The 21624-nt window shown below is 44.7% G+C and overlaps 1 protein-coding gene across 2 annotated transcripts in view; it reads left to right on the plus strand.

The window, feature by feature from the left end:
* Positions 1-4529, plus strand: part of LOC147030840 (insulin-like growth factor 1 receptor) — a 165758-nt gene extending 161229 nt beyond the window's left edge. For both annotated transcript variants that reach the window (XM_085875355.1, XM_085875354.1), the window contains exon 22: positions 1082-4529. In XM_085875355.1, coding sequence (XP_085731481.1) covers positions 1082-1466 — 385 coding nt within the window. In that variant the 3' untranslated portion in view covers positions 1467-4529. The remainder of the gene's footprint in view (positions 1-1081) is intronic.
* Positions 4530-21624: the final 17095 nt, after the last annotated feature.

Genomic DNA, 21624 nt, shown 5'->3' on the forward strand with positions numbered 1-21624 from the left:
AAGTCACATTTTACATGATGCACAATTTCCACGGGTTCATGATGGTCATGTTGTGTCTTTTGGGTCCTTGAGGTATTTTGGGTCTTCAGAGTATTTTGGGTCATCGGGGTCCATTGGGTTTTTGGGTTATTTTCAATCTTCAGGGTATTTTGGGTCTTTGGGGTCATTTAGGTTCTCAGGGTCAATGGGATTTTTGGGGTTTTTTGGCCACTTTGGGTTCAGTATTTCAGGTTACAATTGTGGGTGACGTGAGGTCAGCTGTCCAGCCAATGGATGAAGAGCGGATATACATACATACGTACATACATACATACGTACATACATACATACATACCACCTGCTCCATTATATATAGGTTATCTCTAATCTCCGTGGGGATCGCGGCAATTTTCAATCACTTCAATTTACTCATCCAAACTGGGAATACCGGCCAGTGTCATACGAATTATCTTCAAACTTGGCGATGCAAATGACGCTTGAAGCAGTTGGGCTATGCCATTTTCCTTTGTTTGGTTTTACTTTGGCTATCCATATCTTCCTAACAGCTGGATCTTTTGGGAAAACATGCATACTCAAACCATGTTTGGTTCAGTAACAATGCATCGAGATGGCATTCTCAGCACTTTTTCAGAGTTCAGAGCGTATGTAGGCCACATGTATACATAAGTATCGAAGCAAAAGTATCCTCGCGACAACGTGGTGGGTCACGTGGTATAATGACATAAGCACATCACCGTTTTTTGGGGGGGGCGGGGCCAATCGAGCATACAATGACAACAAAAAACTGAAATCTTTGTTTCAATACATTTATTCAAGAAAAAACAACAATTAAGTCTCAAGTGAAGCCGTATCTATTCATTAAACCAAACATAAATTTCCGATTCTGTGGACCCCAAAAAGGAAGTTGATGGTAAAAATGGGGTAAGTACTAAAAAGACAAATGAATTGACCAATTAAATTAACGGGATTGTGGATACAGCATAAGCATGATGGGCAAAGTGCCCTCTTGTGTTTGATCGTTCTTGTACATCACCTGCTTTGGATCAGTCTAACAATTGGATGTTACCGTGTTCCATTGCAGGTTTGAATTGATGCGCTTATGTTGGCAATACAATTGCAAAATGCGTCCTACATTCTTAGAGATCATCTCGAGCCTCAAGAGGCACCTCCATCCATCTTTCTCCAGCCTTTCTTTCTACGACAGCAGCGAGAATCGACTCCACGAGTCACAGGACGATTCTGATCTGGACCCAGAAGTCATGGAAAGTGTTCCACTTGATCCCAGCACTGGGCAAGATACCTTGGGAAATGGGCCCCTTGGAACGATGCACCACTGTGATGATGGTGAGATGGAGGGTGACGTCGAAAGGGGACGAGCGTGGGGAACCAGGCGAGATTGTGCTGGAGGCATTAGAGACTGGGAAGTTGATGTAAAGGAATCACCCACCGACCATTCGCCGTCTTAACGGTGCTTACTTAAAGCCTCTTCCTGTTGCAGGCTTACAATGATCCTGAATGACAGGAGTTTGGGCCACTGACCAAATGGGCAGCATGATGGCAAAGGCAGACTCTGGGAGAGTAGCAATCTTGTGGTCCTAGTATGTTGTAAAGTTGACTAGCCTTGGCTAGCAATCCAATGCATTGTGAATAGGAGTTGAACAGAGAAGATTGTTGGGACAAACAGCCTCAATGAGATATAGATTGTTGATCCACACTCTTAGGAAAAGTAGAGAGACAGTGAGTGTGGTTGTAACAGAAAGTGTGGTTGAGAGAGAGAGAGAGAGAGAGAGAGAGAGAGAGAGAGAGAGAGAGAGAGAGAGAGAGAGAGAGAGAGAGAGAGCAGGGGAGAGAGAGAGAGAGAGCAGGGGACAGAGAGAGAGAGAGAGCAGGGGAGAGAGAGAGAGAGAGAGAGAGCGGGGAAGAGAGAGAGAGAGAGAGGGGGAGAGCAGGGGGAGAGAGAGAGAGAGAGGGGGAGAGCAGGGGGAGAGAGAGAGAGAGAGAGAGAGAGAGAGAGAGAGAGAGAGAGAGAGAGAGAGAGAGAGAGAGAGAGAGAGAGAGAGAGAGAGAGAGAGAGAGAGAGAGAGAGAGAGAGAGAGAGAGAGAGAGAGAGAGAGAGAGAGAGAGAGAGAGACAGACAGACAGACAGACAGACAGACAGACAGACAGATGAAGAGGGAAATGCTCTCTCCTGGCTTGCATGTACAACTACCATGATTGTAACACTAATGTTTTCTCTGAAAAAAGTTTCTGTATTCTTCAACTACACCATTCGTCAAGCTTGTAAATATGGGCTGTACATAGAGCATGTTATCCTGCAGCTCTTCTAGGCCTCGTATGTAGGAGTGATTTCATTAACTCAGGCCTACATCCATATCAAGCTGATGTGTGCCATTGAAAAATCTGGAAGATGGTTACCACCGTTTGTTCTCCGGTCTGTACACTCTCCAAGAAGGGATTGCATTCTTACAGGAAGAGTTCTGAAGATTTTATTTCCAAGGCAACATTTCCGGTGTCTCTCTCCATTGCTCTCCCATGCCAGCGGCCATCTTTGATATCATCTGTAATCTCAATGTGGTTGTACATAATCCCTTGTTCCACAAAACAGTTTCATATACATACATACATATATACAAACATGCATACACAGGTTAAGTTTGAATCTTGAGCGGTGATTTTGACTTCTCATTGCTGTGATCAATTCTCTCAGGTGTCTTGTTAATTCAGACAAGCACGTCTGCACACAGAAAAAAGAAATCGTATATTTGGAAGAAATAATTATAATGTTATTTATTTTGTGATATTTTAGAAATATGTATGTTGCTGCGCATCTTGCTTCATCACCTTTTTTGACCGTCCCATCTGGTTTGCAATCTGTTGTTGAAACGGTGGGCAGGTTGTTGTCACCGTCGTATTTTAACAAGGTTTTGGTCAGAATACGTATTTCTCTACAGTTTAGCAACAGTCTACCTCAGTCTGTTTTGAATATTTCGTGTTGGTTCTCCCATTTAGTTATCCATCACTCATCCCTGGAAATTGATAACTGGCAATTGTTAGGAGGGGGGACTGTGAGCTTGGCACTTTCAGGCATCGCTAGGTCGTATTGAAGGCGCTCGGTGTGCTTCTTTTGGGTTTGTTGAGGGGCTTTCAAGGTGATTAACCTATGAACGATGAAGTTCAGTGTTTATCTGAGGTGCAGGGATGTATTTTGACGCCTGATTGTGCAAAATACCGAGGTGGGTGTTGATTGAAGTTTGCGCAGCCTAAGCTGACGGCATGTCATTAGAACATGGTTTTGCTGGCCTGAACCAGTAGATCATCATAGCCCCTTATTAAGATGTTTCGTTGTCAAAGGATTAGTCAAGACAAAAAAAAACCAATAACCCAGCTGTCTTTACCACTGTCTTGTTATCCTGGTCCGATGCCAAATCTTGCTCGCATTTTCAGCTCACCAAACACCATGGTTTAATCCTCGTGCAACTGCAGGCAGTTGTTGTCTTACGTTGTTTCTGTTTTCAGTTTGTCACCCAATCACACATCACAACATTTTTGGGAAGAAGTAGTAAAAATATCGAGAACCAATTTGTATTGTTGTTGGAGAGCTTTTATACGAATCATTATCCTGTCCACCGTTAACCTCGTTTATCCCAATCGGTTTTTAAGTATTCCATCTTATGAGCATGCGCCATCCTTGTGAAATCAGAAGAGTCCTTTACGTAACACAGCTTGCTTGGAGTGTCAACATGCTTACACGCTCTCGATCCGGTCAAGGCCATCGCAGCCAATCTCACCTGCCAGTCTCGCCGCCATGTTCCGTCCGGTGCAAGGCTGGCCTTCCCTGGGAAATCCGCACGCTAGTGGCGAGTCAGTCGGTTGGTCACTCATCAGAACCGAAGTACAGCTCTGTCGACCACGTCAATAGATTTTGAACGACGATGAGCCATTCTCTCGCTGTGGAAATGTTGAGCAGAGGGTGTGGTGGAATTTGTGACGTGGCTTAATTTATTAATTCTATAAAGTAAATTGAATAAAAGTGCACGCGAGGAATTGCGCCGTGCAATTTTGTTTTTCCTGTATTTATTGAAGATGCGGTACCATGTTGGCTTGTTTATCCTCCTCCGCTGACCTGCTGTTAACCGCAAGAACAATATTGTTAGTAGATTGCTAAAATACCAATAATGCTTCTCACGTTGTTAATGTGATTCCGTTTTTGCTGTCTCGAGATGCATGGTGGAGAGAAGTTAAGTGAAAAGTTCGTTGGTAGTATCTCTTCATGCACAAGGTAAATTGTCCCACACCGCTCTGACCACGCACGTGTTCCAGGCCTTTTGGCCACTTCTCGCTACCTCCAAGTTATCAATGTCGGCTCATCGATCCCAGCTCCGCTTGGCAAGACTACAGGGTCGTTGGGCGGAGCATGCACCGTCAGGTTCACATCCTGACTCAGCCATGTACAGGACAAAATACATGTTTTTATCTGGCAGCGTGTACGTCGGCTAACTTTCTTATTAAAATCTACATGAATCGCTTGCTTTGTGTTGTCCTTTATGAATGTCTTTTCTGTGCGCACTTTTGCATAATGCGCAACTGCTAAAACGCATTTCTTCCACCGAATAACACCGGAGAGTTTGTATGAGCGACAATGTGCCACGAAAAGGACTCCTGTAGATCATCTGCACTGTTTGGGGTAGCAATGTGGTCGGTGTTTGTTTTTTTGTGAGCTTGGCACATACAGAAATTCATAGAAGAGCAAGGAAATTGAATGGATCAGAATGCAACAGATTAAAAGGAACAGCAGAAAGAGAAGGGGAAAATACCAATATCAGTGCCAAGCGAGAAAATAGACAGACACTGACAAACAAGGGATGTGGGTAAAGATGGTAGGAGAGAATGCAAAGGGTGGACAAGATTGAAAAGAAGGAAAATTGGGGGGGAGGGGTGGAAGGTTAATGGATTTAGAAAATATCATGGTTTGGATGGGGAATGATCTGAGATGGTGAACAGCTGTCTTGACCTGGAAGGAAGAATAAGATTGAAGAGAATCTGGAAGTTTATTCTGCAGGTTTGGGGGGGGGGGGAGGGAGGAAAAATGAGTGCGGGTGAGCAGTGATTCTGAATTTTGGGATTTTTCCATTGGAAAGGGGTTGCTGTTGGAGAGGGCAGAGGGTGCAAGACCAGAAAGGAGGCAGATGAAGACAGAAACCACCGACCTGTCGGTGATGGCAACATGATAGGCCCATCGATTCAGCTTTATCATGGGAGATTCCAATGATCTTGAAGGCCTTGGTTTCCACAGTGTCAAGCTGAGGAAGATGTGAGGCAGAGGCGCCACCTACTAGAACACCTACTTGAGCAGGAATAAACTGAATATTATCGACAAATAAACCCAATTACAATATTGAGATCTCGCACTTTGCACGATGTCGATTCCATTGAATATGTTTGAGAATACCTGAAATGAGGAAAGTGCCATGGCATGGTATACACTTGCAGAAAAGCGAAGCAGGGGGCTGTGTTTTCCTGAATAATAACACAATAACTGAGAAAATTAGTCAAAAACTTACATCCTTAAAAATAAAACCATCGATTAGTGAAGTATGCATGTTCAACAAATGACGAGACAAATTCAGAGTTTTTCCTTTTTTTAAACCGACAAAGCGAGGATGTCTGTAATGGCTCTGTTTTGTGCCTAAAAATAGGATCACTTAAAATTGCGGCTCCTGGCAACACATCATGTGACGTCGGGCTCAAGACCAGTCAATTAAGACATTAAATGATGTCAAAACAGAATGAATGTTTCAAAAGGTCAACAATGAGTGTAAGCACTATTAGAACAAATGATTGCTGCAACCATCCTTGTCATCACCTGAAGAAGCCTCTGGAGAGGATCCAAAGGGAGTTATTACCATTCCTGGTGCAAAGCAGTCTCAAACTGTGTCAGAGTCTGCACACGAGGGTCCATTTTCTTAATTCTACACCCGAGAGCATAGAATGTCTCATGCATTCTCAGATATAAATCAGGACTATTCTGGCCAAGGCAATGCTGTTATGACATCGTTTTGCAAGAGAACAGTGGGGTTGCCATCCATGAATACAGGTCTTGTATTCATTCATACATGAATGCAGGTCTACAGGTCTTGGCATTGTCATCCATGAATACAGGTCTTGTGAGAAGTGGGTGGTTATCAGATTGTGAAACAACATGATCCAAAATGTGCCTACGATACCTTTCACCTGTCATGTTGTGGTGTACAGTGACAAGGTTATGTTTACAGTCGTAACAGGTAACCCCATTTCATAATGGATCCGCCAAACGGGATGAACTCGACAATGCTCTTGGATGTACAGACTGTGTTTGGCTGCCGCCAAACCCGAGTTCCACCATCAGTCACGTGCAGGAGAAATAAACTTTCATTCGCCCAATGGATCTTTCTCCAGGATGCGAGATATTCCATTTTTACCAGGTGAGGCACCATGCCAAGCCGTTGGTTTGTGTTCAGCATCTATCGTTCTCCTGGCTTTGTATAACATAACGTGGACCACGCAGCACGACGCCAGTTCCAAACAGTTCTCCTGGATAACCTCCAAGGGACATTAAATGGATGCTGCAACACTGTGCTCGTGCCAAAAGGAATGCATCTGAAGAGCCTCATCAGAGGTGCATTTTCCGAGAAAAAGTTCACGCTGGGTCATTCAGATCGAGGAGGAGGAGATTGGGACAATACTCTGTGCAGAGTGTTGTTGCTACTTAAGCAGTCTCCTAGGCTATTGGGCACAATCCTGGAGGGGTCGCCACTCCGACACAGTATACCAGCATGCTGGCACTAATTTTGCTGACCTTGGAAGGATGACAGGCCGAGTCAACCCCACCTGGTATGGATTCAATAGCTGAGCGGGATTTGAACTCAGGACCCGAGGATCCAAAGCTCGCCACCCTAACCATGAAGGCAACACCAGGCATATTCAGATCGAGGTCTCTCTTTAAATTGGTTTGTCGATGCTTGCTGAACAGTCCGATAGATTTTTATGCCCAACTTCACTGTGGGACGTCCAAGCGTTGCTCATCCCAATATTTTGCATTCTTTGACCTTCACTGTCTTCTTGGGGAAACAAACGCAGCCAGGCAATGGAAGTACAGTGCAGACTACACAATGACGTCCTTATCTTCCACAAATCTTAACCAGATGAAGTGTTTATCAAGTTGATACCCGAACAGTGCTGGGTGGACAAAATACATGCTGTACTTGGAGAGTTCTATCATTTGTGTTTGAAAGAGGATTTAATGAAATGTTGATTTTGCAAATTGTACAATTTTGTGGGGCATGATTAACGTGTGTGTGTGTGTGTGTGTGTGTGTGTGTGTGTGTGTGTGTGTGTGTGTGTGTGTGTGTGTGTGTGTGTGTGTGTGTGTGTGTGTGTGTGTGTGTGTGTGTGTGTGTGTGTGTGTGTGTGTGTGTGTGTGTGTGTACTTATATGTTTCTAAACGCCGGGCCAATTTCATCGAAAATTGCTGCACAGCAACATTATCTTCACAAACGGAAGGTCAACTTCACAATAAGAATTTAAATTTTTAATCATATTGATGTAAAAACAAGAAATAACGGTGTTTTGGTTGATGGAGCCTCGTACGTCGGTTGGACTCCCTGGATGGAGAGAGAGAGGAGTGGACCTCAGCTTGCACCAGTCTCAGAAGGTGGTTAATGCCCTGTCGGGAATCAAATCAATTGCAAGCCTGGTGTTGGCTCAGTGGTTCGGGTGGTGGCTTGGCATCCTAGGGTCCTGAGTTCAAGCCCCTTCGGCCGTTGAATTAATACACCAGGGGGTTGACTCAGCCTGTCATCCTTCTGAGGTCGGTGAAATGAGTACCAGTTCCAGTGTGTGTACTAGTAGAGGGGCACTGCATCAGCGACACAGTCATGGTTCAAGAAATGATAGCTGCCATACGACCACCACCACCAAATCAATTGCATTGAAATATTTACATTACGTATTCAGAACGCAAATCCATGTACAAAGGGTCCAATCTCCGTGGGACCACACTGGGTATAACGCACGGTCACACGATCCTGAACGACCTCAAACAGGGAAATTAGGCAGTTTGGCCCATCCTTGCCATGTTGCACCCCCGAGTTTAAAGTTGTCACAAAAAATTAACAACAATCCTCTTGATGTTTTCATTGAAGTCTGAATTATTACCCAAAGGCGTGTGTGCGTGTCCGCATGTAAGCTCGACGACGAGTGCAAGATCCGGTAAAAAAAAAGAAATAAATAAAGGAGAGACAATCGTTTCAGACAGGTGTGAATGTCCATCCTCAGGTGTTACAGACATTCTTCCAAGTGAAAACTTTGGGTGAAATGCCAATGGATGTACTTACAATCTGTTCACGCCAGAGGGCAGGTTCAGTCAGCTTGATTCTCCCCAAAAACCATTTCCAACACTCCACTGGAAAACCTGGCAACAGGAACACTGCACTGTAAATAGTGGGGACTTTTAATAGCCTCCACCACCTGGAGGCGGCACTACACGATACACATTCACATGGAGAATTTCCTTCCCCATTACCTCACCACCGCCCCGTGATGACGTAATAGCGAACGCAGTGAGCTTCATACTTAACGCGTGCACATGAGACAATAGGAAACAACAACAACAACAACACAATACCCTGCCAATCGTGAATCCGTGTGGTTGCCGATGACCCTTTTGCTTCCCTTTTTTTTGTTTCCGGTTTTTGTCATGGGGAATGATGCATGCCGGGAGATAAAGGCATCGTCGGAGACATGAAAGACCCAAATATCAGACATGGTGTATATTTCCTCCACTGATTTTCATAAAGATATTTCCTGCATCATCAAAAAATAATTTTTAATCGTGATTTACGTAATTTGATCGCTGATCGCGAATCCAGGCCGAAGTAACCGGAAATTGCGTATACAGTTGTGAACAAGTTATAGGTAAAGTGAGAAGCGAATGTAAGAACAATTCTACGTTCACTTCTAGTTGAAATGAATGCGAGGGAAAAACCTTCAGTGTAGGCTTTATTTCACTTGATTGAAGCCGCTTCTACAGACACATCAGGGAATACATGTGCAGCAAGAAATACATGTGCAGCAAGGTATACATGTGCAGTCGATCACCGCAAAATAAATCAGCAATTAGCACGGAGTCCGATATACTCTCAATTCTTACCATTCAACGAGCACCAAGTGAACCGCCGCCGTAAATGACAATGCCCCAGGGACAATCCCACCGACCGCGCGGAATCTCGGTTTTATCTGTCCTGTGCGCGAGCCGCGCGACATGTGATCACGCGTCACGTCCTTCAATTCATCACATTCTCCCCCTCTTTAAAATGTAACTAGAGGCTCAACTTACGCACCATGATTACTTCAACGCTATAGTAGTATACATTTCAAGCAGCGCGAACTATTTAAACTACACAAGCATACATTCCAAGAAGTGAGGATTATTTTGAGTTATAGGAGCATGGTAAGGTGCCATCGAGGATGCCGATAATCCCCTTTACAGATCGAGTCGGCGAGGGGGTTTTATCCGTCGTCCTCTCCGGGAGTAAATGGTGGTTTCAGTTGAGGGAGGCTTCCGATCCTCTTGGGGAGCCTCGACTCGTGCCGGGGATGACTCCTCGATCGCTCTCAGGTGGAACGCGGCAGCTCCGTCACCACCATTCCCAGGTGGAGTTCCTGGGAGGGAAACACCTGGGGAGGGAATGTCAGAGGGAGGAGTACCAGATGGAGGAGTACCTGCAGGAGGAGTACCTGCGGGAGCCAGATGGCGAACCGACACAGTGGTCTCCTTGCCATCAGGAAGTCTAACATGAGCATACTCTGGATTAGTATCGATGAGTTCGACCTCTTCCACCATGGGTTCATACTTGCTTTGTCGTACCAGGCGCTTCATGAACACTGTTCCGGGATAGGTTAGTCAGTTGGGCACCGATTGGCCGTCAACATAACGTCGTTGGTGAGTAAACATTCGTTCGTGAGGAGTAGCATTGGTGGACGTACAGAGCAAAGAGCGTATGGAATTCAGGGCATCGGGAAGGGTAACCTCCCACCTCTCGGGGCCCAGTCCTCTCGATTTCAGCGCCAGGGTTACGGCTTTCCAAATGACTCCGTTATACCGTTCCACCTGCCCATTACCCTGTGGGTTGTAACCCGTCGTTCGACTAGTTGCTATGCCGTGCTCAAATAGGAACTGTTTTAGCCCGGCCGACATGAAACACGGCCCTCTGTCTGAATGTATGTACGAAGGTTTCCCAAACATGGCGAAGAGGTCAGACAGACATTTCACGACAGTGCCCGAGGTCATATCCGAGCACGGAAATGCGAATGGGAACCTTGAGTATTCATCAACAACAGTGAATATGTATCTGTTGTCTGTCTCGGTCGGCAGGGGCCCTTTGAAGTCGATATTTAGTCTCTCGAAGGGAGAAGTGGCCTTGATCAATCTGCCGGGAGCAGCGCCATAGAATCTGGGTTTTCGTTCAGCACAAGCAGGGCATGAAGCATTCATTTGTTTAATATCTTTGATAGAATAGGGAAGGTTTTGTCTGCGCACGAAATGTGCCATTCTGGTTACTCCCAGGTGGCACAGAGACCCATGAAGGTCTTGCAAAGCCCGACTGATTGTCGCCGAACAGTAGACCCGAGAGAAGGTGTCTGCAGCAGGGTTTTCCCTCCCGGGCCGATAAACGATGTCGTAACTATAACAAGATAGATCTATCCGCCATCTCATTATTTTCTCGTTCTTAATTTTCCCGTTATTTTTCCCATCAAACATGAAGGCAACGGATTTCTGGTCTGTGACAAGTGTGAAGTGATTGCCCAGTAAATAATGCCTCCATTTACGTAGGGCTTTGACAATAGCGTACGCTTCCTTCTCTATTGCCGAGTGTCTCTGCTCACTTCTTGAGAGAGTTCTCGAGAAGAACGCGACAGGTCGTCCAGACTGATTGAGTGTTGCGGCGATCGTGTGATTGGAAGCGTCCGTTTCCACCACGAACGGCACCGAGCTGTCGATCGATAATACCACGGAATTACCGATATCATCTTTGAGGCTGTGGAAAGCTTTTACAACAACGACATCTGGTGGGAAGTTTTTGCAATGCACTTGGGGATGTATTTTTTCAGAGTATTGGGGGATCCATCTGGCGTAGTAAGCGAACATTCCGATCACCCGACGCATTGTCTGCAGGTCCTGAGGTGGGGGTAGCTCACGAAGCGGGCGCAATCGTTCAGGATCAGGCTTAATCTTGCCGTCGGCTATTGTGTAGCCGAGAAGGTTAATTGACCTTGCCGAGAATACGCATTTCTCGTAGTTGAGAGTCAGATTATATTTTCTAGCAATGCTCAAGAATCTGTCCAGATTCATATCATGTTCCCCCCGATCTTTACCGCACACTGTGACATTGTCCACGTAAACAAAAGTGTCTTTGAGGTTTTTATCCGAGATGATGTCGTCCATAACTCGTTTGAAGCAAGCTACTCCATTGGTGACACCGAACGGAATCCTCCTAAATTGATAGAGGCGTCTACCTGCCTGGAATGCGGTGTAAGGTTTGTCTTCCTCTCGAATGGGAATATGATGATAGGCGCTTCGCAAATCGATGGTGCTGAATATTTTATAATTGGCCACACGTTCGACCATCTCGTCTATGCGCGGCAAAGGGTAGGCATCGAGTTGGGTGAAGCGATTGACCGTTTGAGAGTAATCGACAACCATTCGTTTCTTGTGGTTCTGGCTGGTGGTCACCAACACCTGCGCGCGCCATGGCGAATCGCTCGGTTCTATAATACCTTCTTCCAGTAATCGCTTGGTCTCAGAAGTGATGAAGTTCATATCGGCAGTGGTATATCGTCGCGATTTGATCGCTATCGGTTTACAGACCGGCGACAAGTTAGCAAACAGCAGGGGGGACGATACCTCTGCGGTGGTCAGAGCATTTAGAATTAGACGAGGTTTGCTTCCTCCAAAGGGTATTTCGACGCTCGCATGCTGCTTGAGGACATTATGACCCAGAATTACGTCTGCGCATAAATCACGAAGCACCAGTACCCTTACATCCCGATACGTGAAGCCTTTTACGTCCAACTCAACATTGCAGTACCCTCGTACGCGGGACTGTTGTGATGTGGAGGCCATGCATACCGTATTGTCTGTCGGGTGGACCTTCCATTTCCTGCCCTTCACTAGCGAGCTGTTGACGAAACTTTCAGAGCAACCGGTATCAATCAGAGCCTCAGCCATATGCCCGTTAATTCGTACGTTGATGATAACTTTGGATAGATTCCCCGGTGAAGCTGCTGTTACTTTCTTTTGTGAGTAGAGAGCCGCAGAAGTGGGTTTATTTCTTCAAAGAGTAGATTTGCATACCCTGGCATAATGCCCTTTCTTGTCACAATTCATGCATGTGACATCTCTGGTGGAGCATTGGTTGCGGGGGTGTCTTTTGTACCCACAAAAGAAGCATTTACCAACCGAAGTAGTGGCTGAGGAGTTTGTCGAGGTCTGGGTATCCGATTCCTCGGGTTTATCTCCATCCTCAGTGTCGGAGGTGTTCCTTGAGTTTCCGCCGTAGCAGCGTTCATTAGCAGCATCGGTGTCCCATATGACTCAGATTGCTGCTGAGCCGTATCCATTGCTCGAGCCTGGTCAGCTACCTTTTCAAGAGTGGGTTTGTGCTTTCTCCAGTAAGCGTTGCCGAATGGGGGCTGACCTGAGCCCTTGGATGAACGCCTCTCTGGTCGCTTCATCTCGGTGTTCCTCGGCGGTTACGGCCCGGAAACTGCAGTCTTTGCCCAACTGCCTCAGAGCTTGCAGGAACTGATCGATTGTCTCCCCGGCTGCTTGCCTGCGTGTGTTGAGAAGATGTCGTATGTATACCTCGTTCTTGCGCTTCACGTAGAGCGCCCGCAGCACGTCGATTGCTGTGTCGTAGGTGTCACACTCCGAGAAGAGCCTGTATATGCTGGGCGAGACATGATTCACAAGGGCGGCCAATTTGTCGGCTCCCTCTTCAATAATGGTCAGATAGTGTGAGAAGGAACGGAACCAATGCGACCATTTCATTTCCGAGTCAGTATCGTTTGGGTCTGCATCGAACCTCTCTGGCTTGTAGATCTTGTCCATCATCGGTTGAGGGAGCCGAAGGGATCAAGTGAAATAAATTGAAATGAATGCGAGGGAAAAACCTTCGGAGTGTAGGCTTTATTTCACTTGATTGAAGCCGCTTCTACAGACACATCAGGGAATACATGTGCAGCAAGGAATACATGTGTAGAAAGGAGTACATGTGCAGCAAGGTATACACGTGCAGTCGATCACCGCAAAATAAATCAGCAATTAGCACGGAGTCCGGTATACTCTCAATTCTTACCATTCAACGAGCACCAAGCGAACCGCCGCCGTAAATGACAATGCCCCAGGGACAATCCCCACGACCGCGCGGAATCTCGGTTTTATCTGTCCCATGTGCGAGCCGCGAGACATGTGATCACGCGTCACGTCCTTCAATTCATCACAGAAGTATTTATTTTTTTCAGATGAGATCCTGTTCTAGGCGGCGTAGTTGTTGTCAAGGTAATGTTGAAGTAATATTTATTGTTTTCGATGAGATCCTGTTCTAGGCGGCGTAGTTGTTGTCAAGGTCATGTTGAAGTAATATTTATTTTTTTAGATGAGATCCTGTTCTCGGCGGTGTAGTTGTTGTCAAGGTAATGTTGAAGTAATATTTATTGTTTTCGATGAGATCCTGTTCCAGGCGGTGTAGTTGTTGTTGTGAAGGTAATGTTGAGGTAATATTAATTTTTTTAGATGAGATCCTGTTCTAGGTGGTGTAGTTGTTGTTGTGAAGGTAATGTTGAGGTAATATGAATTGTTTTCAATGAGATCCTGTTCTAGGTGGTGCAGTTGTCGTTGTGAAGGTAATGTTGAGGTAATATTTATTTTTTCATGTGAGATCCTGTTCTAGGCGGTGTAGTTGTTGCTGTGAAGGTAATGAGGTAATATTAATTGTTTTCGATGAGATCCTGTTCTAGGTGGTGCAGTTGTTGTTGTGAAGGTAATGTTGAGGTAATATGAATTGTTTTAGATGAGATCCTGTTCTAGGTGGTGCAGTTGTCATTGTGAAGGTAATGCTGAGGTAATATTTATTTTTTCAGGTGAGATCCTGTTCTAGGCGGTGTAGTTGTTGCTGTGAAGGTAATGAGGTAATATTAATTGTTTTCGATGAGATCCTGTTCTAGGTGGTGCAGTTGTTGTTGTGAAGGTAATGTTGAGGTAATATGAATTGTTTTCGATGAGATCCTGTTCTAGGTGGTGCAGTTGTCGTTGTGAAGGTCATGTTGAGGTAATATTTATTTTTTCAGGTGAGATCCTGTTCTAGGTGGTGTAGTTGTTGTTGTGAAGGTAATGTTGAGGTAATATTTATTTTTTCAGATGAGATCCTGTTCTCGGCGGTGTAGTTGTTGTTGTGAAGGTGATATTGAGGTAATATATATTTTTTTAGATGAGATCCTGTTCTAGGCGGTGTAGTTGTCGTTGTGAAGGTAATGTTGAGGTAATATTTATTTTTTAGATGAGATCCTGTTCTAGGCGGTGTAGTTGTCGTTGTGAAGGTAATGTTGAGGTAATATTAATTTTTTCAGGTGAGATCCTGTTCTCGGCGGTGTAGTTGTTGCTGTGAAGGTAATGAGGTAATATTAATTGTTTTCGATGAGATCCTGTTCTAGGTGGTGCAATTGTTGTTGTGAAGGTAATGTTGAGGTAATATGAATTGTTTAGATGAGATCCTGTTCTAGGTGGTGCAGTTGTCGTTGTGAAGGTAATGTTGAGGTAATATTTATTTTTTCAGGTGATATCCTGTTCTAGGCGGTGTAGTTGTTGCTGTGAAGGTAATGAGGTAATATTAATTGTTTTCGATGAGATCCTGTTCTAGGTGGTGCAGTTGGTGTTGTGAAGGTAATTTTGAGGTAATATGAATTGTTTTCGATGAGATCCTGTTCTAGGTGGTGCAGTTGTCGTTGTGAAGGTCATGTTGAGGTAATATATTTTTTCAGATGAGATCCTGTTCTAGGCGGTGTAGTTGTTGTGAAGGTAATGTTGAGGTATAATGTTGAGGTAATATATATTTTTTCAGATGAGATCCTGTTCTAGGCGGTGTAGTTGTTGTGAAGGTAATGTTGAGGTAATATATATTTTTTTCAGATGAGATCCTGTTCTAGGCGGTGTAGTTGTTGTTGTGAAGGTAATGTTGAGGGAATATATATTTTTTTCAGATGAGATCCTGTTCTCGGCGGTGTAGTTGTCGTTGTGAAGGTAATGTTGAGGTAATATTTATTTTTTAGATGAGATCCTGTTCTAGGCGGTGTAGTTGTTGTGAAGGTAATGTTGAGGGAATATATATTTTTTCAGATGAGATCCTGTTCTCGGCGGTGTAGTTGTCGTTGTGAAGGTAATGTTGAGGTAATATTTATTTTTTAGATGAGATCCTGTTCTCGGCGGTGTAGTTGTTGTGAAGGTAATGTTGAGGTAATTTTTTTTTCAGATGAGATCCTGTTCTCGGCGGTGTAGTTGTTGTTGTGAAGGTAATGTTGAGGCAATATTTATTTTTTCATAGCAAAAAGACTGTTTTATTTGATATATTGAAGAAGCGAATGAAAGAAGAATTCTACGTTCGCTTCTCGGCTTTGCCTGTTCCATATTAGTTGACGTAATGACGTAAGACGTGTTGTGATGCGCGAGTTTGAACCAATGAGAGACGCCCTGTTCGTATGTCGTTTGAGAGAAGAAGAAAAAAAAACATTCGCGGCTCGGACAGCGTTTGCTCGAGTTCCACGATAAGACTGTTTCCATGGAGATCGCCATGTTGTTAAAGAGCAGGTTTTAGGTCGCTGATGACTTCGCGTGATTCGAAGGTTGTAAGTACATTAATAATCGTTGGGTATTTATTTTCTTACATTTAAAATCAAAATATGATAAAATTAACTTTTGAGTCAAAACTTTTGTCGGTGATCGAAAAACAGACCGGAAGTTACCGAAGATGCTATGACGTCACGTTCTCCGAAAACTTCGTGAACATTCGGAAACAGCGTGTGAGCAATGGCGAGATGCAAATCAGAGAGCCATTTCAACGGTGATGAAATTGAGTGTTTTCATTCCGATATTGCCGAGGATGATGGGAATTTATACTATGGAGTTTCTGGCCCTGAGCTATATCAATTTGAGCCACTTGCAAGTGCCAGAAAACGGCCTATATCGTGTACAAGTGGCAGGACTGACTGTCCGGCAGTTCACACTGACAGACTCCACCAGGCAGATTGGTTTGTAGATTTTCATTTTCTTGTTCGATGCAGAAAATAATGTAAAGTTTGATTCGTCTGTGACTTGATATAATATTTTTTTAACCCTCTAGTAGCCTGGTGTTGGCTAAGTGGTAAGGGTGGCGGCTTGGGATCCTATGGTCCGAGTTCAATCCCCGTCGGCTGCTGAATTAATACACCAGGGGGTTGAATCAGCCTGTCATCCTTCCAAGGTCGGCGAAATGAGTACCAGTTCCAGTGTGTGTACAGGTAGAGGGGCACTGCATCAGCGACACAGTCGCGCTTCAAGAAATGATAGCTGCCATACGACCACCACCAACCCTCTAGTCACTCAAGAGTCGGAAATAGAATGAATCAATAATGGACCCACTATATTATACACCGTAGCCTTGGCATTGAAGTCTTTCTGACAGCAGAACTTGACCCCAGCGAAGGTGAACAGTCAGAACAAACCCCAACTTTCAAGAGACTGTTGTGGCATATCTATCTATAATTCCAGCAGTGTGTGTGTGTGTGTGTGTGTGTGTGTGTGTGTGTGTGTGTGTGTGTGTGTGTGTGTGTGTGTGTGTGTGTGTGTGTGTGTGTGTGTGTGTGTGTGTGTGTGTGTGTGTGTGTGTGTGTGTGTGTGTGTGTGTGTGTGTGTGTGTGTGTGTGTGTGTGTGTGTGTGTGTGTGTGCTTATATGTTTCTAAACGCCGGGCAAATTTCATCGAAAATTGCTGCACAGCAACATTATCTTCACAAACGGAAGGTCAACTTCACAATAAGAATTTAAATTTATATTTAATTTAATTTAAATAAATAAGAAGTGTGTCTGTATGTGTGTCTGTATGTGTGTCTGTGTGTGTGTCTGTGTGTGTGTCTGTGTGTGTGTCTGTGTCTGTGACCACCGTTTCTCGACAACCACTGGTCCGATCTAATTGAAACTTTGCCAGGTATATTGCTGGGGACCTGAGGATGTGCCTTTTCAAGGTTTGATATTAATTGGACAAGTGCTTCCCAAGTTATGGCCATTAATTTACCAAACCAATGACAGGACACGTTGCTGCGTAGGCATGACCGATGGGGAAGAGAACCTCAGCCATGTTCCCCATTACGCGTTACAACGTACGGACTTCCGGATAGTGATGACTGAGTGTATTCGAACAATTTCTCCATTTCTTATGCGCATTTATAGATAAACACAATGCCCCAATCCAGTCGTCGTTTACGAGAGCGAAGGAACGGCCTGTGTGGTTGTTTGAAAGTGTTCTTTTTTTATTATTTTTTTTCACATACCTTTTTTTTCTTGTTTTTTTTTTTTTTCCTCTTCTCTTCTCTTTGTGTTTTTCCTTGCGAAAAGGCAAAATACGTTGGCGCTAATTGAATAATTTGCCATTAAAACTAAATTGCGAATAATCGTAGGTGACACAGTGTGAGAAGATGAAGCAGGAGCCAGCTGAGGAGGAGAAGGTTGAATGGTGGGCACAACGTCACGCTTCAGTCTCACTTGAGCAGTTGTTTTAAAACCGAGCTTACTCATTGCGTCGCCTTCGTAATCCTCGGCTGTGAAATGGTCACCACAAATGACAAGTCTATCCAAAGGGTCCTCTTTACCCGTTTTCTTTGGGGGAAAATTCTCCCGTTTTGTTTGTACAAATCTTATCCAATGCCGGCGAATGTTTGATTCCTTCGGAATCGGTGGGAGCGATTACCCATTTTGCAGCCATTTTCGCAAAACTTGACGACACACATATGAGGCATGATGTACAAATATCCAAATAACTTTGTTCTACAATAATTCAAAATAAAAAAGGATAATATAGACGGTTGCAAGCTCAAAAAAAGCGAAAGAACAGCCCGCTCAACTGGACTCTCCTTCAATGAGCGAGTGAGCTTCCGCTTTGTTTTGGAGAACGTGACGTCACCATCCATATATGGGCACGCGGCTGGTTTTTTTTTCAACAGCCTCGAGAAATAACAACTTCGGAGTTAAATTTCATTAATTTTCCCAATAGTGAGGCAACCACAATAGTTTGCATGGAACTATTTAATGCACATATAATCATATTGATAAATTTTCAGAACATGTTTGGTGACCCGCAACCTGCTCTTAAAGCGGTGCCGAGCACACCGTTCCATTGGAGTGCTTGCTTGAGCAAGCCACTTTGCAAACTATAGCAAGTTGCTTGCTCACGGAACACATTCCTGCTCCGTGGCATCGTGCCCATAACATTACGGAATACCATTATGTGAAGTTTTTGTTAGAATTGGGTGCAATTTCTAGAATATTGCTGAAGGTTATTCTCATCACTATGTTTGAAACGGTGATGCATTTACCTTTGAGCTGTCTTGTTTGGATTTGATTCCCGACAAGATTGTAAACTGTCGGATTGTATACCTTGTCGAGGCTCGAATAAGAGCTAACGCACAGCAAAGGGGGCATGAGACAAGAGGGGCGGGAATGGGAAGGACAAAACAGTGGAGATCTGTTTAAGGGAGAGGGATGGGGCAGGGAACACGGGGTATACAGATGGACATTACAGGGACTTTCAGGAAGGAAAGCAGGGAATTTGAAGGAGATGGGATTCGGTGGATTATCGGGGGTAGAAAAGATCCAGGATTTGGATGGGGGATGATAAGAGGTGGTAGTGAACAGCTGTTTTGAAGGCCTGGAGGGAAGAATGGGATTGACCAGAGTGAGCGAGTTTATTCCAAAGGCGGGAAAAAAGAGGAATGAAAGAGTGAAGGTGAACAGTGATTCGTGATCTTTGTAGTTTTACCAGAAGGGGGTTGTTGGCGGACCTTGAGCGCCCTGCGGAAATGTGGTGGGGACAAATCGCAGACACAAAAGGGGGGGTGAGACCGGAGAGGAGACGGTACAAGACAGAAAGACAACCGACTTGCCTGCGGTGAGAGAGTGAGAGACCCAAAGACTCGGCCTCATCGTGGGAGATACCAATGATCCGAAATGCCTTGGTTTCCACATTGTGAAGCTGAGAAAGGTGGGAGGCAGGAGTACCAGCCCAGAATAGAGAGCAGTACTCCATCAGACTGCAGACAAAAGCTTTGTATGTGGTCAGGAGCTCAGGTGGGCCGAGGAAGGACCTTGCACGACGGAGGATTCCTAGTCGGCAACTGGCTTTGGAGGCGAGGTTGGAAATGTGGTTTTCCAGGAAAGATCATGGCAGATAGTGAGACCCAGAAGCTTGAAAGAAAGATCATTGATGAAAACCAGAAAAAGAACAGGGCCCAGAATGCTACCTTGAGGAACTCCAGCCTGCACAGGAAGAGGGGATGAAAGAACTCCATTTAGTGCCACACGTTGACTGTGACAGGAGAGGAGGTCTGTGAGCCATGAGTGGAGATGGCCTTGGATACCATGGGAAGAGAGTACGGTGAGTAGGGCAGGGTGCCAGACCGTGTCAAAAGCACGTGATATGTCCAGGGATACGGCTCGGATTTCCTATCTCGCATTGAGGACCTCCATCCATTGTTGGGAGAGCAGAAGCAGCATATCCAGGGTCGAGTGACCTGGATATGCTGACCTGGATCGGACCAAAAAATAATTTGGTCTGAAACCAAATTGATGATCAGAAATCAAGCCGTTGGAGAAGAGGAAGGATTTCATGTTTGAAGCGATGATGGATTCCATAACCTTGCTGATGATTGGGAGAAGGCTGATTGCTCTGTAATTGCAGGGATCTGTTTTTGCACCTTTTTATGCAGAGGGGTCATGTTTGCTGATTTCTAAGCAGATGGCAGATGGCCTTGAGCAAATGATAGGGTGAATAGAACTTTGCAGGCAGGGCATCACATCGCAAAGTGTACCGTCTCTCGGTTGGACGTTGTGTTCCGTCTGCCGGTGCTGTCCGAATTTGGTGGACGTTAAAGATCCCAGGGTATATTTCATGAAGATGAGGTGAGTTATCACCGGCATCCTGAACAAATTACAAATTCCCACCCAATTCAGCTCATGTGGAATGTTCAGCCTGTCTGGTCGGTTCGTGAACCATTTTGGCGAAAAACTTATCTCGGCCGACCGAACAGGGAGGTAAACCAGAACGGCGCTCGGAATAAAGCACATACCTCCGCAAGGCTGAACAGTTGACGTTTTGTGTCACCATTAGGCCAGATCTGGATCCGGACTTGAACCAAAATCGAATCAGTCTGTTATTGTCACCAAACCGACTCATGTACCTGGTGCTGGCTTCGTGGTTAGGGTGATGGGCTTGGGATCCCAAGGTCCTGAGTTCCAAATCCCACTTGGCTGATGAATTAATACTAGGTGGGGTTGACTCAGCCTGCCATCTTTCCGAGGTTGGCAAAATGAGTGCCAGCTTGCTGGGATGATTGAGCCATTTGAGTATCCTGTATCGGAGTGGCGACCCGTCCAGTATTGTGGCCAATACACAAGGTAAGTGCTTTGCTGTTTTGAACCCCTTCCAGAGTTTCTCCACAACTATAAAGATGATCACACAATACACTTACCTTGCGGAAGGAGGGTACGTTTTCTCCCCTGTTTGTCTGTTTGTATGTCAATCGCCCACAGGTCACATTTTTAAACCGAGCCTCACAAAACTTCACAAAACGATGCAGTTGGTCATAAGCAAGAAGCCGACATACATATATATTTATATATCAGCGGGGTATGCTTGCACTTTATAAGAAATAAAGAACCGTGCTTCCCCATTTAGTCCTGGGGCTGATTCCAAAATTTTGAGTTTTGCTGCACCCCCCTGCCAACATAGGTTTGATGGTTTTTTCATGTTATATCGTCTATAGACATCTGATTTCAAAACATTACCCCTTTCAAAAAGTGTCCAAATAACCCTTTGCAAGCCATTTCATATAGTGATACGTTTTGGCAAAACCTGACATTTTTTGCAGTATTGAGTATTGTAGCATTCGTATAGGACAATATTGTTGGCTTCAGGAAGCATTTTGTATTGTGCTGAGGCATTGTAACTTTACTAGAACTGCATGGACGTTTATCGAAACCCTGAAAAACATGTTTATTACTGAATAATACAAATATTAACCCTATTTTACACGGGGGGGGGGGCATATTTGTTTTCTGCCTATACCGTCACGACGGTTAGAGGTATGACTTTGAAACTTTGTGACGTTTATTCTATGTCATTTCTAAAAACGTGTGCCAAATTTGGGAGCAATTTGTCTAAGAGAGGGGGGGGGGTTCTTGATTCTTACTCTAAAACTTACCTACGAAAAACACGGAATTTCGCCAAAATTAATTATTCTTGACGTCAGAATTAGCTCATTGTTGAGGCAAAAATTAAAATGAGTT

This window comes from Eptatretus burgeri, chromosome 3 (genome assembly GCF_056783735.1).
Source record: "Eptatretus burgeri isolate ZD-2024b chromosome 3, Ebu_testis_v1, whole genome shotgun sequence".
Lineage (NCBI taxonomy): Eukaryota > Metazoa > Chordata > Myxini > Myxiniformes > Myxinidae > Eptatretus > Eptatretus burgeri.